Below are 17,082 nucleotides of genomic sequence, written 5' to 3'. Positions count from 1 at the left end.
TTCAATTAATCTAAAAAATGAATTTTTGCTTATAAATGTGACCGGATTAAGTATATATAAAATGAATGCATTTTTTGTTTGACTTTTTTAATTTGATTTAAAATAGTCTTAAACAAATTTGTCATTGAGCTAGAAACAAAATGTTATAGAGTAATGATAGCAACTCTCGTTTTAACATATATTTTTTTAACAATGATTCTCTTATTGGATGCAATACATGAGTTCCACCACCTTAGAAAGAGTGACCGTTAAAAAAGATATGTTAAAATAAGTGTTGTTAGAATTATTATTAGACATATACTATGATTAATTAAATAGTTTACTTGATGAGTAAAATTTTAATAGAAAAAGTCACTCCAAAGTATTGATAAAATAGTTGAATTAAATGTAAAAATAGAAGATAAAAGTCACTCTAAAATTATGTACCCTTTAATCCTTTATATATGGGTATACAAGATAGTTTGTTTTCCTCTAATGATTTATTTAATTTTTTTTTTGGCTTAAATGCGATTTTGAGCTCTATTTTTAAATTTGTTAACTTTTGATACCATTTTTTAAAATCATCTTTTTGTTCTCCTTAATATAAAGTCAACTAAAATTTTTAGTCCCCTTCTCTTTAGATAATGTGACTTGTTCATTAATAACATAAACCATATATGACATTGTTTACATTTGAGACCTCGTTTCCACGTCATTTAAATTAAAATATAATCATAAGCTTTTCATAAAATTAAATAACAAATTAGAATTGAAATAACACAAAAATTGAGGGAATAAAATTAGAAACCTTAAATGTGATTTTATTCTCAATAACATATCAAAAGACAAGAGGAACAAAAATCATCATCCAAATCAAACTCGGACACCACCAAACTTATTTATGAATTTCTAACATTAAGTTTTTTGTTTTTTTTTTTTGTAGTGATCGGAATTTGAATCCAAACCTTACCTATACTATCATTATCCATACCGAGTAAATTCACTTCGACAATCATGAAGTTACTTAAAAAAACAAAAAACTCTCTAGTTTATTAGTATCACCGTGGAGGTTCAAAAGACGGTGGATACGATGGTCTAACCACAGTGGCGCGCGACAAAGATAACGCAGCAAGATTCAAGTTGTGGCAAGAACAACCAGGTAACAATCTATTATCCATTAAATTTGCTTCATTACATTATACACTCAATAATAATAACAATAGTATTCATCGTCCATTTAGCGATGTAATTGTTAATTCATCATTTGAACTAATTTCATTCTGTTTTGGCAACTCTTCGTCAGAAGAAACTTTTCTTTGACATAAACCTGGTGCTTTAGGCTCAACCAATTCCATTTCACTACCTAACATTAGAACCACTGATGTCATTTGTAGGTCTATCCTCTGGGTATTGTTGCACACACAACAAACTCACATGGATCATGGATGCATCGTAGTACCTCTGACACAACGCATGATTCCTTTATTCTTAACTCAATCAACTCTAATGCTTTTCCCTCTTTCCAAACTCTCCATGCCTGCATAATATCAAACAAATTATATATTTTTTTTTTGAAAGAATCAAACAAATAATATTTAGACTCTTATTATTTGCAGCTTGTGTATAAACAACTTAATTTGCAGCTTATCGCATAAGTACTTCTTATAAGCTATTTCTATAACAAAAGATATAATACAACTCTCTAATATAGTTATGAACATGCCAGTGGTACATGTTTTGTTGGGTCCCAAGGGATCATCCTCATTGGGCTCAGAGCAACCACACAAGTGAGTTGGACATCACATCTTAACCTTAAAGTGTTAACTTAAGGTAATAGGTTTATGAGTTTCTTACATATAAAATGGTCAACCTCATTTTTCTAAGTAATGTGAGACTTCTAACTCACTTGCTACACATCAGGTTTAGCCGCCTTGTAACCTCAAATACAAAGTTCAAATCTCCTCAATGAGAGATATAAAATGGTCATTAGTGTCAGTTTAATTAACAAAAATTTCACTTTCCCTATTAAAAAAGGGTTATGAACATGTCATAGGTTATTTTCATAACTTCTATCAAATAGTCTCACCAGTACATTTGTTAGTAGATATACTCAAATAAGCAAATCAAAACAGACCATTAATGACATTTAAACTTCAACATTGATAAATTTATAAATAAATATGTAGGTACTTACATAACCAACAAGGTTAAGTGTCTCGTTTCCATGATAAAGTGCACTATTTTTGTTCCCACGTATAATCTCTAGTAGTAAAACACCAAAGCTGAAAACATATGATTTTATTGAAAATTGTCCACCAATGGCATACTCTGGTGCCATGTATCCGCTAATAGAAACAATTAGAGCAACAACATTTAACTATAAGATAACAGTAAGTAATGTCGAGCTAGAGAATCTTGCATTTGTCGCGGTCGATCAATCTAGATCCAACTATCTAGATTGTTTGACTTTGGCAAATGCAGAATTCTCTAACAGTGGAAAATGAAAATCCAAATCTAGACAGAGACTCACTATGTTCCAACTACTCTAAGTGTATTTCCTTCAATCTGGTCTCCTCCAAAAGATCTAGCTATTCCAAAATCTGATATTTTTGGGTTCAACTTGTGATCCAACAATACATTACTTGCTTTGAGATCTCTATGAATAATCCTTAATCGAGAATCTTGATGAAGATACACAAGTCCCCTAGCAACTCCAAATATTATTTCTAAGCGTTGGGGCCACTCCAACAATTTATCTTTTATTTTATCTGATTTTTACAAAGCAAACTTATTATTGTCAATTTGAAAAATAAATATTGCTGATGTAGATAAATATACACCTAATCTGCGCATTCTTCACAATTCATACCAAAGATAAAGGAGTCAAGGCTACCATTAGCCATGTATTCATATACTAGCAATTTTTCCTGTCTTCCAACACAACAGCCAAGAAGCTTAACCAGATTTCGGTGTTGAAGTTTTGCAATCAGTTTTACTTCTGTTAAGAACTCAGTAATTCCTTGTCCAGAGTTTGTTGAAAGTCTCTTGACAGCAATTTCTTGCCCATCCGCTAACTTTCCCTGCACAATTAAAACTCATCTACTTGTTCTTTCTGTTGTCAATACTCAATACTTGAATTAACTAACATTCAATTACCTTGTATACAGATCCAAAACCACCTTGTCCAATCTTATTATTCAATGAGAAGTTGTCAGTGGCACTAGTAATTGTCTGCAGATCAAACAATGGTAAATCCAGATCTTCTAGATGTCTTTCAACGTTATCGTCTGTCTTTGACTTATCTAAAAAAGGGAACAGAGGAAATGTAGAGATTGAAATAGAACAGAAAACATATAATGTTCGATCAAATTCTTACATTTGTAGCTTGAAACTCAAGGTCATTAAACCATCCAAATTCAATGCCATGTTTGTTTAATTTTTTGAAATTCAACAGCAACATTCGTTGAATGATAAGACAGTCATACGAATTTATATTGCATCAAAGGGTGAGGCATTACCCAGCTAAGTCCTTGAACCAACAAATTTTGCTACACTTACTAGGTTATGATCCTCAATGTTCAGATTCCTACTAATATCTGAGACAGTTATAATTTTCCAATCTAAGAAAGAGGTTACAATCCTGAACTTTATAATTCATGGCAGCAATAAAATTTACAATTTCCTAACTTAATACCTGATAGGATCCTTGGGCCTTATATACAGGTGACCCAATTATAGAAACAAATATGAATACGCCAGTACATGGAAAGTATACACGAGGAGGGGAAGAGTGGGGTTAGGAGCGAAAAGTGGAACTTAGTTATGAGGGGTCTCTAGATTCCAGGAAGGTTGATTATTTGAAGGGGAGAGAGTCTACGTGTGAGGGTATTGAGTACGTTGCCATTGAGTTGGTTAGGAGAGAATATCTCTCTGGTCAGGAGTCACTAACTCTGGATAAACTTTCCTTTTATTGTATTGAGCTCATTTCTTTTAATCAAATAATACACTGTCGCATTGCTCATAATTTTTAGTTTCACTGTTGCATTGCTCATAATTGTTAGTTCCTATCAAAAGCCATTTGGCCTCAAATTTACTGATATGTGATGGTTACCCCAAAGAGTGTCTCTTTAGAATTAGAAGTATTTCTTAGTGTTTTTTTTTCAATTGAAAAAGTTATAGCACTTCTATGCCATGAATTTAGCGACAATAATAATATGAATGAAAATTTAATTTACCAGCAATTCTCCTTCGGACTTTATATATGATATAAATGCAGAATAAGAGCATCCCAAAAATTGCAGCAGCAGTGGTAGCAGCTATGGTTATCACACTTTTGTTGCGCCTGTTTGAAGCCTTTTAAGTATGAAACAAATAAACTTAAAAGTTACATCCTCGGGTTTAAAAGTAATTGTACCTATGTTTTCTACAACAAGGCGAATGAAAGGAGTGATAATATGGTTATTACCTGTTACTACCCGAGCTATACGGATATAGAGATCTTGGCCGCCAGTGTCAAACTGTCTTATGTCGATTAGATCACCAAACCACATGACACAGCCACTACCCTTTCCACTTATGTCTGAATTAGTGAAAGCTGTACAAGAACAATTATTCAAGCACATGGTTCGGCATAACTCTAAATCAACATTCTCATACAACAAAGTATGTGTAGTATCAGGTACTTTGAGACCCACATATTTCATCAACTCATCATCCACATCCATTTGTTGGTTGTTGCAGCTTAATGATATATTACGGACACACCCTTGACTCCAGTCTCTTGAGGCCCATTGCTGCGTTGACTTTGGAATGAACCCATGTAAACATTGGCAAGCTGGTGACTTTGTAGTTGAGCAACTGGCATAGGATCCACAAATCCCGTACGATTCACAGGAGTTCAACGGGGTACTTTCAGTAAGCAACCAATTCGTATTATTCTCCTCCCACACATAGATAGAAATATTTGTTTGGTATATTGTAGCACTAACGAATGCAGAAGAATTCTTGAGGGTAAAGGAGCAGAACATCTCATCCTTATTAGACACATAATTCAAATCATTATTAGCAACATACTTCAAATCATATATAGAGTTCTGTTTTCGATCTGACAAACCACTAAATTGAAGTCCATTCCATGGTCCAAGCCGACAGTATTTCTTTGTTCCATTAATCAGATAAAACTCTGGATAGTTATGAAGCACAAGACCCCAAGAAAGATCACCTGGAGATGGATCATCAGAACTCTTCCAAGAAATTATTCTCCGTTCAAGATCATTTCTGAGATCCCATCCTAACTTCATCCCTGGCAAAATTGTATCACAGGGACAGTCGAAGCTTTGCCATAAGGTTCCTTCTTCTGGGTCTGTTTCATCTTGGTTTCTTATGACAAGATTGCCACTATCCAAGAGCTCTGCCATTGGTTTCTTTGCTTGTTTCTCTGACGTTGTGCTCCAAACAAGAGAGTCGTTTTGGTGGAGCATGAGATTGCCTGTGGTGCTCAGTGTCAAGATGCCTAACGTATGGTTGATGGGGTTGACCCTATTTGCAACCCAAACAACTTTTTGTATAGGCATATGCTTGTTCCAAATCCCAAGGTAACGTCTTGCAGATTGCCTGGGCTGAAGAAACCCAGTTCAAATTGCCCACCTGCAGAAACTAAGGTTTGTCCATCACTTAAAGACTCAGGCACATTGATGGAATTACTTGCTAGAATGGGGGGGACAATTATGTAATAAATCACCATAGTCATAATTATGAAAGAAATAATGGCCATTGCATGACACTTGTATTTGGATGTTGATGACTGTATTTTTATTTTTTTTATCAATGATTTATCTAAGTGTACTGATTGATAGGCATACCAAATAGCATTATGATCTGTGATTGAGAATGGGGAGGTTTTTATAAGACACGCTTTGTTCCTCATTCTGATCTCTAAGTCAAAAAACATGTGCATTATTTGTTTAATGCAGGTTTTTATTGTTGCTGTGAGGAGACTTCACAAATAATGATCTGTAGTTTAAGATGTCAAGGTTAAACAAGTATTTTATGAACATCCACACGTAAAATAGATACGTAAAATAAACCACCTAAGATTACAAAAAATAAATGAATAAAATAGTGACGAAGGTAGTATAATATTAATATTCTGGCGGCAGATTATTATTTTGATTTTTTTTTGGTACATATTATTTTGACTTTAATAGTTATATATTATGCCTTTCTTTCTTTGGATTTACTTATTAATAGTCGATTGATGTGTTTTAGCTCAACATTGACGGTGCACTCACTATATAGGATTATATAAAATGCAATGTGAAATTAAATGAAGACAAAGTGACCATTTGATAAAGAAGAATATTCAATATTCATAGATGACTTGACCCACTTGATTTGGTCGGGTAGTGTTGGGTTTAAGACATTGTAATGTGTTTCTCTCAAAATCTTAGGTTCGATTCTCCCGGTTTCAAATTTGGTGGACTAGTTTGTCTTCTTCAAAAACAAAATATTCATAGATGACTTCTTTGAAGAAAATAAATTAAAAAATAAAAGATCAAACATGAACAGTCATCATAGTTTGAGAGTATGAAATCGTTTAACATTGCAGAAATGCAAAACGAGTGGCAAAATAGTTGGTTGATTTCACATCCCCATAATAAAAAGAAAGAGACTAAGCCAAAGATAGTCGTGAGGGGTTGGGTAACTCAACTGCTTTGAATTAAGAGTTAAGAATTTGAGCAATGTGGACTTCAATATAACTTTAACACCCACCCCATGCCTAGCTTGAGTCCCAAGTTCAATTTCTACGTTGTAATCCTAACTCGGCTCTGATATCATGTTAAATGTGCTTAGATCCCATCCCAAAACCTAGTTCAAAGGGATGAAGATATCATTTATACATCAAACAACTGGAAACCTGAACAATTTGTAACTTCAATTTAGGTATCCGAATGGTTGACCGCCCCGGAACTAAACAAGTTAAACTATGACTTTAAATTTCTCATTTACATACTTCTATATTTAACATAAAGTTTTAAATTAAGTGTAACCAAATTTACTTTAAACTTCCTAGTACAGAAGTATTTGAATACTAGTTCTTTAATTGTGACTTTGTTTGCCATGGAACATTCTTAACTGCAATATGTACCCCTATCTTATTGATTTTCACCGAGCACTTAAAGAGGTCATTGTCATTTCATAGTTTGAACTTATATCCTTCCCACTTGAGCTTGAATTTGCTACAATAGATTCCTTCCTCGTAACAAAACCTGGCTCCTTAGGCTCATCTAATGCCATCATCTCACTCCCTAACATTAGAATCACATCAGCCATGGTAGGCCTATCCTCTGGATATTGTTGCACACATAAAAGTCCAATGTGGATGCAACGTGATAATTCAGATTCAATGAATGAATCCTCTATGTTTGAGTCAATTATCTGTAAAGCTCTTCCTTGTTTCCAGAGTGTCCATGCCTAAATTATAAAAGAAGAAAATTGTTACTACAAAGAAGATAAAGTTAGCATGGTTTTGCTTTTAACATGGACAAATTAACAATTATCCTAGTACTTACATAAGCAACAAGGTTAAGAGTTTGCTTTGTAAGATAACACTCTCTATTTTTCTTCCCACTTATAATCTCTAACAGTAAAATACCAAAGCTGAAAACATCAGATTTCACGGAAAATTGTCCATCAATAGCATACTCTGGTGCCATGTACCCACTGCAATAAGCCATTGTGAGAAAATATAAAAATACACATATTATATGTGTAAAAATAAAATAAACTATGGTTCTGGATAGTTAAACACTCACTATGTCCCAACAATTCTATTTGTGTTTCCTTCAATTTGGTTTCCTCCAAAAGTTCTAGCCAATCCAAAATCTGATATTTTTGGATTCAAAGTATCATCTAGTAAAACATTACTTGTTTTGAGATCTCTATGGACAATCCTCAATCGAGAATCTTGATGAAGATACATAAGCCCTCTAGCGATTCCACAAATTATGTGGAAACGCTTTGGCCAATCTAGCAATTTACTTTTGGTACGATCTGCATAATTCATAACAAATCTGTTATTAAACATTGAGTATTCAAAGTTTGCTACAAACTTTCACTATATCATAAAATACTAGTAAGTTCTAAAATAAATTTTGAGATTGCATACCAAAAATGAAGTAGTCTAGCCCACTCCCTAATTTTCCCTGGATAATCATTAATCACATTCATTAGATGTTCTTTATAACATATTTATCTAGGTATTCTTAGTAATCATACTCCAATATTAGATTACCAAATATACAGTTCCAAAACCACCTTCTCCAATTTTGTTCTTCTCTGAGAAATTGTCAGTAGCAGTAATAATTGTTTGCAAATTAAGCAATGGGAGATCCAGATCGTCCACGTGTCTTTCAAAGTTACCTTTTGTCTTTAACTTCCCTAAAAAATGAAAAGAAGAAAAGCTCAGAACTATGTAACCAATGTCATTTTTTTAGTCAAATGTTAGAGAATGGAAGAATAGTTTTACCAACAATGCTCTTCCTGAATCTGTAGAGAAAATAAATAGCAAGTAAAAGCATTCCCAAAGCTGCAGAAATTGTAATTACAACAATTTTTCTCGAGTTCGTCCTGTGCTCATCCTCAGTATTATTGTTGGCTTTGTCTAAGCAAATTAACTATAGTTAAATTACACTTTAAAATAAAGTACAAGGCTTAAATATTCAAAGAATATCAAAAGGAAAAATTGGTGAAATTAATGAAGTTTTCACCTAATTCTGAAGCAGGCATCCTGATATATAGACCTTGCCCACCAACTGGAATAAGTTTGATATCAATTAAATCACCAAACCACATAACACAACCGGTTCCTGCTCCACTTATATTTGTATTTGTATAAGCCATGCAGGAACAATTATTCCAGCATTTTCCTCTGCATTGGTCTAGACCTATACTCTCATCCACCAAAGTATATGTAGTATCCGGAACTTTCAAGTTTGCCACTAAGACAAACCCATCATTGATGCAGTTCAATGGCTGATTCCTGACACATCCTTGGGACCAATCCATTGAGTTCCATTTTTCAGGAAACTTAGGCTTGAACCCTTTTAAACATTCACATGTTGGTGAATTAGTACTGCTGCAGTATCCATTGATTCCACATAGACCATAGTGGTCACAATAGTCTGCTGGAATTTTTGAATAAAGCATCCATAATTCGTCGTCTTTTGACCATATGTAACGTGGACGTTCATAACTGGTTTCGTTAAGTACCACTTTTGATATTAGTGAACTATCTTTGATGTTCCATGTGTAATAAACCTCTTCTTTATTGCAGACAAAATTGTAATTGTAAACGTTATTAGGCTTCATATCTGGCCTACCACTAAAACGCAAGCCGTTCCATGGTCCAAATCTGTAGTACTTTTTATCTTCCTTCATCATATAGATATCAGGATACGGATTCAATACAACACCCCAAGAAAAGTCTCCTGGGGTTGGATCATCATCGCTCTTCCATGCTATGAGACGCCTATTCAAATTTCTTTTAAGGTCCCATCCCAACTTCATACCTGTTGGAATTAAGAAGAGGACAAGTAAATTAAATTGTTTATCCAAACAGAAAATAGAACTAGACACAATAATATCATACACTAGTTGGTACAGTAGTGGCTTAGATTGAACTCGACCACACACATGTGAATAACACATCATGCCTATTTATAAGTATTGGTAAATTACGCATAGTAGAATTGTCTAGAATTTGAGTCAATATTAACAATACCTGACAACAATGTATTAGAGGGATAGTCAAAGCTTTGCCACAGATAGGTTTCACTGACACTATCTTCTTTTATGACAAGATTGCCAGTATCCAAGAGTTGTGCCACTGGTTTCTGTACATTTGTGGAAGAATTTGTGAACCAAACAACGCTGTTGTTATGAGTAAGGACCAAACTGCCAGAACTGTTTAGTTTCAAAATGGCAGAAGAGTCATTGATTGGCTTGCCACCATTTGCAACCCAAACAACATTTTGAGTCGGAATATTCTTGAATCGGATTCCGAGGTAGCGCTTGTTTGGATTTGTAATACTGAAGAAACCAAGCTCAAAGAGTCCTTTTGGTGAAACAATAGTTTCTCCATCACTGATGGACTGAGATTGAGTAATGATGGATGATGTGTCATCACTGGCTATGGAATTAGAGACTATAAGAGAAAGAGCAAATAGAATATAAGCAATGAAACTCATTTCAAAATGAATAAAAGTGTTAGAGCTTATAACATTCACATTGAAGAAAAGGAGAACTGAAAAGTCCTTATATATTTAAAGTCATGCATGAGAAAGTTACTCATCCTAAGATTGGACAAATACATTATTGAACAAAGGAAAGTTAACTGTTATGGTCCCATTTGGTTGGAATAGTAAATACAAAGAGTCAAAAAAATTAGCAATAATATCTTATGGTTTGATTGGCTGAAAAATCGAAGACTTTATGTTATAATAGGTTCAAACTTTACAGTCACTGTCCATATGCAGAAATTAAGAGAATCATGGAAATTTCACTCATCCTAATTAATTTTCTTGATAGAGACCAAGAGAAAACACACATGTTATTAAATATTAATATCATAACAATTAATTCTTCCAAGCGTTCTGATCAATGACTATTGACTAACTTGTTATAGGGCTTCAAGGAAATATAAAATTTAACATGTAATGTGAAGAAAGTGAAACCTTGTAACCGCACCAGAATAAGACAAGTATAAGAGTGTTTTTGCCTTGGAATCAATTCATGAAACACAAATAACACGGCATGGAAACTTATATAGTTTGTTTGGAAAGACTTGTAGGAAGATATTTTCTAGCATGCGGATTTTCTTTTCTTCCCAAAAGGCGCCATTGTTATCCATGGCCTAACTCGTCAAAATCGTTACTCTCAATGACCTCAAATTTTTGTTTAGACAAAAGTACGTCACTGTTCTTTACATTCGGAACGTCACATTTATGAAATATCAAATCTTTCTCCCAAATTGTCTAACTTTTAGTGTTTTAAAAACTGAACCTAAGATCCAACCGGTGAATAGGGGCGGATCTAGAAATTTTGGTACAAACAAATACTGGTGAATAGGGTGTTTCGGACTTTTGTTGACTTTCTTTCGACTAAAATTACTCAACACTAAACCCTTTGGACTTTAATTGACCGTTCACTGTTTACACAAATTCATAAACTGAGAGCTTCCATGTCTGGTCCTTAAAAAAATATTTCATGGTAAAGAACAAAAGGTGCTTTTTGAACGAATTTACACAAAATATATTTTGATATTTTGATTACGAAGTTTACCAATCAAAGGACGATTTTGATCGATAAGTGATCCAGAAAAACAAACGGAATTAAGTTATATAAGTTTTAAAACTTTTATGACTTTTTGAGTGTTTGGAAATTTTGACTCAAATTATGATTTTTGGCTCAAATTCAAATGAATGAATTCTGATTTTGAGTTCCTTGTATAAACAAGGTTTTTGAGCTCGGAGGTCTTATCTGTCTTAAGACTGCAGCAAGTGGCCGGGGTTTTAGTGAGTAAACTGATTGAAACTTTACGGTGGCGTGCGACAAGAAGTGGGATTATGATTCTGGAAACAGCAACGACCAGGTAATCCATCATCTGTCAAATTTTTATTCATTATATTATACACTCAATAATAATAACAGTTTCATCGTCCATTTAACGATGTAATGGTTAATTCTTCATTTGAACTAATTTCATTCTGATTTGGTTCATCAGAAACTTTCCTTGGAAAGAAACCAGGTTCTTTAGGTTCAACCAGTTCCATTTCACTACCTAGCATTTGAACAACAGATGTCATTGTAGGCCTATCCTCTGGGTATTGTTGCACACACAACAGACTCACATGGATGCATCGCGATGCCTCTGACACCACACAGGATTCCTTTATTCTTGAGTCAATCAACTCCCATGCTTTTCCCTCTTTCCAAAGTGCCCATGCCTGCAAAATAAAAAACAAAAAATCATACATTTCAGCTTCAACATTCACAAATAGATAATGTATGTGGAATATCAAGGTAGGTATGCCAGAATCACGGTAAGCCACCGTGATTTTCTTAATGCTGCATAGTGAAGCTTTTGCAAAATCACGTGATTCTAACAAGGAAAATGCTAAACTTTACGAATCATGTTGGCAAGAAAGCAAAGAATGAAGTGGCAACTAAAATGTTTAAAAAAATCTTTTCATTATCGGCTTTCTTCACTGTTTTTGTTTCCTTCTACAATAAACCAAAAAAAATTAATTTAAAAAACTAGGATAGAAAGGATACACTCAACTCTCTCGTTCCCAGGACATCATATCCAAACATTCTCGCATCCACCTTTATATGTACAATGCTCGTTTTATGTGTGAGTTGGTTCGTTTGAGATATTCTTGCAGTGAGAGAATTAGAGTTAGAGTATTCCAATTGTTGGGGCCGATGGGATCAGCTTTTTCCAACTCAGTTTATGAACCATTGTCTCTCAATTTGGAAGGATTAGGAATCCATTATTGAAAGATCAAGTCTGAGGATTATGGTGATGGTGAGGACGTGAGGTAGTTAAAGATCCTATTTCGGTAGTTAAAGATTGAATTAAAAACCCGTGAATTGTTTATTAGTAGTACGTGACCCTACTTCCTCACATGTTCTTGCCTGTGGTTCGTAAAATATAGCATTGCTCTTCTAACAAACCTATTAAGATACCAAACATGCACTAAATATGTAAATGCTTACATAACCAACAAGGTTAAGCGTCACATTTCCATGACAAAGTGCTCTATTTTTGTTCCCACATATAATCTCCAATAGTAAAACACCAAAGCTGAAAACGTCTGATTTGATTGAAAATTGCCCATCAACTGCATACTCTGGTGCCATGTATCCGCTGTCAAAAATAATTAGAACAACAATATTCATGTATAAGATAAAGCAAGTAATATTGAGATAGAGAATCTTGCATTTGCATTTGCCATAGTCGATCAATCTAAACCCAACGGTCTAGATTGTTAGCCTTTGGCAAATGCGGGATTCGCTGAACTTGGAAAATGAAAATACAAATATAGATAGACACTCACTATGTTCCAACTACTCTATTTGTATTTCCTTCAATCTGATCTCCTCCAAAAGATCTGGCCATTCCAAAATCTGATATTTTTGGATTCAACTTGTCATCCAACAATACATTACTTGCTTTGAGATCTCTATGAATAATCCTTAATCGGGAATCTTGATGAAGATACACAAGTCCCCTAGCAATTCCAAATATTATATGGAAGCGTTGGGGCCACTCCAATAATTTACCATTTATTTTATCTGCTTTTGAAAGCAAACATGTCATTGTCAATTAAAAAATATTACTGAATGTAGATAAATAAACATGTTGCACCTAATCTACACATTCTTCATATTCCATACCAAAAATAAAGGAGTCAAGGCTACCATTGACCATGTATTCATACACTAGCAATTTTTCTTGTCCTCCAACACAACAGCCAAGAAGCTTAACCAGATTTCGGTGTTGAAGTTTTGCAATCAGTTTTACTTCTGTCAGGAACTCAGTAATTCCTTGTCCAGAGTTACTTGAAAGTCTCTTAACAGCAATTTCTTGCCCATCTGCTAATTTTCCCTGCATGATTGCTTTCATTTTAATTTTTATAGTATTAAAACTTCTCTAGTTGTTCTCTGTCTGGTCGGTACTCAATACTTGAATTAATGTTCAGTTTCAGTAGTTACCTTGTATACAGATCCAAAACCACCTTGTCCGATCTTATTATTCAATAAGAAGTTGGTAGTGGCACTTGAAATTGTTTGCAGATTGAATAATGGCAAATCCATATCCTCTAGATGCTTTTCAATGTTATCTTCAGTCTTTGACTTATCTGAAAAATGAAAGAGAGGAAATTATATATTCAGTGATATTATGAAACTTGAGAGGTAGGGATCATTTGAGCTGCTTAAGTTAGATGCATATGGTATATTAAATTTAGAGATTGCAATAGGACTGAAAATATATAGCGTTCCTTCAATTTCTTACATTTGTAGCTTGAAACTCTAGGTCATTAAACCATCCAAGTTCAATGCCATGTTTGTTCAATTTTTTGAAATTCAACAGCAACATCGATTGAATGATAAGAGAGTCATTACAAATCAGTATTGCATCAAAGGGTGGGGCATTGCCCAGCCAAGTACTTAAACCAACAAGTTTGTCTACCCTTACAATGTTATGAACCATGAATGTTCTGATTCCTACCAATATCCGAGGCAGTTACATCTTCCAATCTATGAAAAGTTTATAACCCTCAACTATATAATCAATGGCAGCAATGCCTATTAGAAAACCACTTGGCCTCAAATTTATTGATAAGCGATGATTACTCCAAAGAGTGTGTCTTTTGAGAATTAGAAGTGTTGTTAATTTCTGATTTTTCAATTTAAAAATTATGGATAGAAAAGTCCTTCCATGACAATAATAATATGATTGAAAAAATTAATTTACCAGAAATTCTCCTTCGGACTCTATATATCACATATATGCAAAATAAAAGCATCCCAGAAATTACAGCAGCAGTGGTAGCAGCTATGGTTGTCTTGTTGCGCCCATTTGAAGTCGTTGTCTTGTTGCGCCCATTTGAAGTCTCTTCTAGTATGAAATAAATAAACTTAGATTTAAAAGTGATCATATCTAAGTTTTCCATGATAAAGGGAATGAAAGGAGAGAAGAAGTTGATACTTACCTATTTCTACCCGAGCCATACGGATATAGAGATCTTGACCACCAGTGTCAAACTTTCTTATGTCGATTAGATCTCCAAACCACATGACACAGCCACTACCCTTTCCACTTATGTCTGAGTTGGTGAAAGCTGTACAAGAACAATTATTCAAGCACATGGTTCTGCATAACTCTAAATCAATATTCTCATACAACAAAGTATGTGTAGTGTCTGGTACTTCGAGGCTCGTATATTTGAGGAGCACGTCATCCACATCCACTTGTGGGTTGTTGCAACTTAATGATATATTACGGACACACCCTCCACTCCAGTCTCTTATGGCCCAACGTTGTGTCGACTTTGGAATGAACCCAGGTAAACATTGGCAAACTACTGAATTTGTACTTGAGCAACTGGCATAAGCTCCACAGATCGCATAATCTCCACACAAGTCCTGGGGGATGACTTCAGTTGGCAACCAATTTGTATTACCCTTTTCCCACACTGAGATGGAAAAATTTGTTTGGGATATTGTAGCGCTGACGAAGGCAGAAGGATTCTTGAGGGTAAAAGAGTAGAATATTTCATCCTTATTAGACACATAATTCAAATCATTATTAGCAACATACTTGAAATCATATATAGCGTTTTGTTTTTGATCCGACAAACCACTAAATTGAAGTCCATTCCATGGTCCAATTCGACAATATATATTAGTTCCTTGCATCAAATAAAACTCAGGATAATTATGAAGCACAAGACCCCAAGAAAGATCACCTGGAGATGGATCGTCAGGACTCTTCCAAGAAGTTATTCTCCGTTCGAAATCATTTCTGAGATCCCATCCTAAATTCATCCCTGGCAAAATTGTATCACTGGGGTAGTCAAAGCTTTGCCATAAGTAGGTTCCTTCTTGGTTTCTTATCACAAGATTGCCACTGTCCAAGAGCTCTGCCATTGGTTTCTGTACTTGTTTCTCTGATGTCGTGCTCCAAACAAGAGAGTCGTTTTGGTGGATAATGAGATTGCCTGTGGTGCTCAGTGTTAAGGTGCCTAAGGTATTGTTGATGGGGTTGACCCTATTTGCAACCCAAACAACTTTATGTATAGGCATCTGCTTGTACCAAATCCCAAGGTAACGTCTTGTAGAACTGCCTGGGCTGAAGAAACCCAGTTCAAACTGTCCACCTTTTGAAACTAAGGTTTTGCCTTCAGTTAAAGACTCAGACACACTGATGGAATTACTTGCTCGAATAGAGGGGACAATTATGTAAGAAATCACCATAATCATAATCATGAAAGAAAGAATGTCCATTGCATGACGCTTGTATTTGGATGTTGATGATTGGATTTAGCAAAGTGTATGATAATTGATAAACATACCAAGTAGCACAATGAGCTTAGATTGAGAATGGGGATGTTTGCATAAAACAAGCTTTGTTCCTCATTCTGACCTCCCAAGTCAAAACACATGTGGGTGATTTGTACTCACCAAAGTCAATATTATTGTTGCTGTGAGGAAACTTCACAAATAATGGTCAGTGGTATCATTTCTTACTTGGACTCATTCGTTTTCCCTTTGAGGAAATGCTAATATAGATATATAATACAATAGTTGGGTCAATCATAGCAGTATTATTTTGACTTTAATACTTACAGGCTTGAGTTCAATAGTAACAAAAAAGAGAGAATTGACTGACGCTGGCTATATCGGATTACATAGGATGCCATGTCCAAGTATCCAAATTAGACTGGACATGAAAATACTTCTGAACAAGATGCTCATTTACATTTCTATTTATTATAAAGTTTTAAATAAAGTGTAACCAAATTTAATTTAAACATTACAAAAGTATGAAGTCTTCCTCCCACTAGCCTTTAATAGAGACTTTGTTTACCATGGAATTATACTTCGTTTAATCCACAATATATACAGCTATGTTACTGATTTTCACCCAACACTCAAAGAGGTCATGGACTCATGGCCATTTCATAGTTTGAACTTATATCCTTCCCACTTGAGCTTTAAGTTGCTTCAACAGATTCTTTCCTCGGAATAAAACCTGGCTCCTTAAACTCCCTAACATTAGAATCACTTCAGTCATGGTAGGCCTATCTTCTGGATACTGTTGCACACATAAGAGTCTGACGTGGATGCAACGTGATACTTCAGATACAATAAATGAATCCTCTGTGTTTGAGTCAATTATTTGTAACGCTCTTCCTTGTTTCGAGAGTGTCCATGCCTAAGTCAATAAAGAAGAAAACTGTTACTACAAAAAAAAAAAAAAAATCAACTTAGCTACAAATCTCATATTTTCAATCCAATACAATGTGTTCAATCAAT

General features: G+C 34.5%; 2 protein-coding genes, 1 long non-coding RNA gene and 1 pseudogene across 7 annotated transcripts; 1 reads left to right on the top strand and 3 right to left on the bottom strand.

The window, feature by feature from the left end:
* Positions 1-824: 824 nt before the first annotated feature.
* LOC146931850 (uncharacterized) lies at positions 825-5,836 on the top strand. The gene is made up of 2 exons (XR_015006856.1): positions 825-1,138; positions 1,374-5,836. It is a non-coding gene; the product is annotated as an uncharacterized LOC146931850 (long non-coding RNA).
* Positions 1,140-5,935, bottom strand: LOC146931849 (G-type lectin S-receptor-like serine/threonine-protein kinase At4g27290; annotated as a pseudogene). Its single transcript, XR_015006855.1, has 7 exons — positions 4,419-5,935; positions 4,215-4,323; positions 3,136-3,281; positions 2,849-3,059; positions 2,510-2,747; positions 2,174-2,324; positions 1,140-1,516 (listed from the first exon to the last, which is right to left on the bottom strand). The product of XR_015006855.1 is annotated as a G-type lectin S-receptor-like serine/threonine-protein kinase At4g27290 (transcript).
* A 961-nt stretch (positions 5,936-6,896) lies between these two features.
* Positions 6,897-11,612, bottom strand: LOC146931848 (receptor-like serine/threonine-protein kinase SD1-8). Its single transcript, XM_085703430.1, has 8 exons — positions 9,761-11,612; positions 8,748-9,548; positions 8,507-8,641; positions 8,273-8,418; positions 8,147-8,183; positions 7,794-8,031; positions 7,551-7,701; positions 6,897-7,452 (listed from the first exon to the last, which is right to left on the bottom strand). Exons 1-8 carry the CDS (start codon positions 10,224-10,226, stop codon positions 7,144-7,146), a joined length of 2,283 nt encoding a protein of 760 aa, XP_085559556.1. The 5' UTR covers positions 10,227-11,612; the 3' UTR covers positions 6,897-7,143.
* Positions 11,613-11,642: 30 nt separating this feature from the next.
* On the bottom strand, positions 11,643-16,314 carry LOC146931847 (G-type lectin S-receptor-like serine/threonine-protein kinase At4g27290). 4 transcript variants are annotated; one of them, XM_085703426.1, is made up of 7 exons: positions 14,757-16,314; positions 14,519-14,662; positions 13,756-13,901; positions 13,438-13,648; positions 13,098-13,338; positions 12,757-12,907; positions 11,643-11,984 (listed from the first exon to the last, which is right to left on the bottom strand). In XM_085703426.1, exons 1-7 carry the CDS (start codon positions 16,048-16,050, stop codon positions 11,691-11,693), a joined length of 2,481 nt encoding a protein of 826 aa, XP_085559552.1. In that variant the 5' UTR covers positions 16,051-16,314; the 3' UTR covers positions 11,643-11,690. The 4 variants fall into 4 exon arrangements, with proteins under 4 accessions (XP_085559552.1, XP_085559554.1, XP_085559553.1 ...); XM_085703428.1 differs by having other exon boundaries at positions 14,519-14,659; XM_085703427.1 differs by having other exon boundaries at positions 13,098-13,335; positions 14,757-16,312.
* Positions 16,315-17,082: the final 768 nt, after the last annotated feature.

The sequence above is a fragment of the Medicago sativa genome, chromosome 4 (genome assembly GCF_051527215.1).
Source record: "Medicago sativa cultivar Bolivia chromosome 4, Bolivia_mono, whole genome shotgun sequence".
In the NCBI taxonomy this organism is placed as follows: domain Eukaryota; kingdom Viridiplantae; phylum Streptophyta; class Magnoliopsida; order Fabales; family Fabaceae; genus Medicago; species Medicago sativa.
Note: the sequence above shows the minus strand (reverse complement) of the source record. Positions and strands in the feature narration are given on the sequence as shown.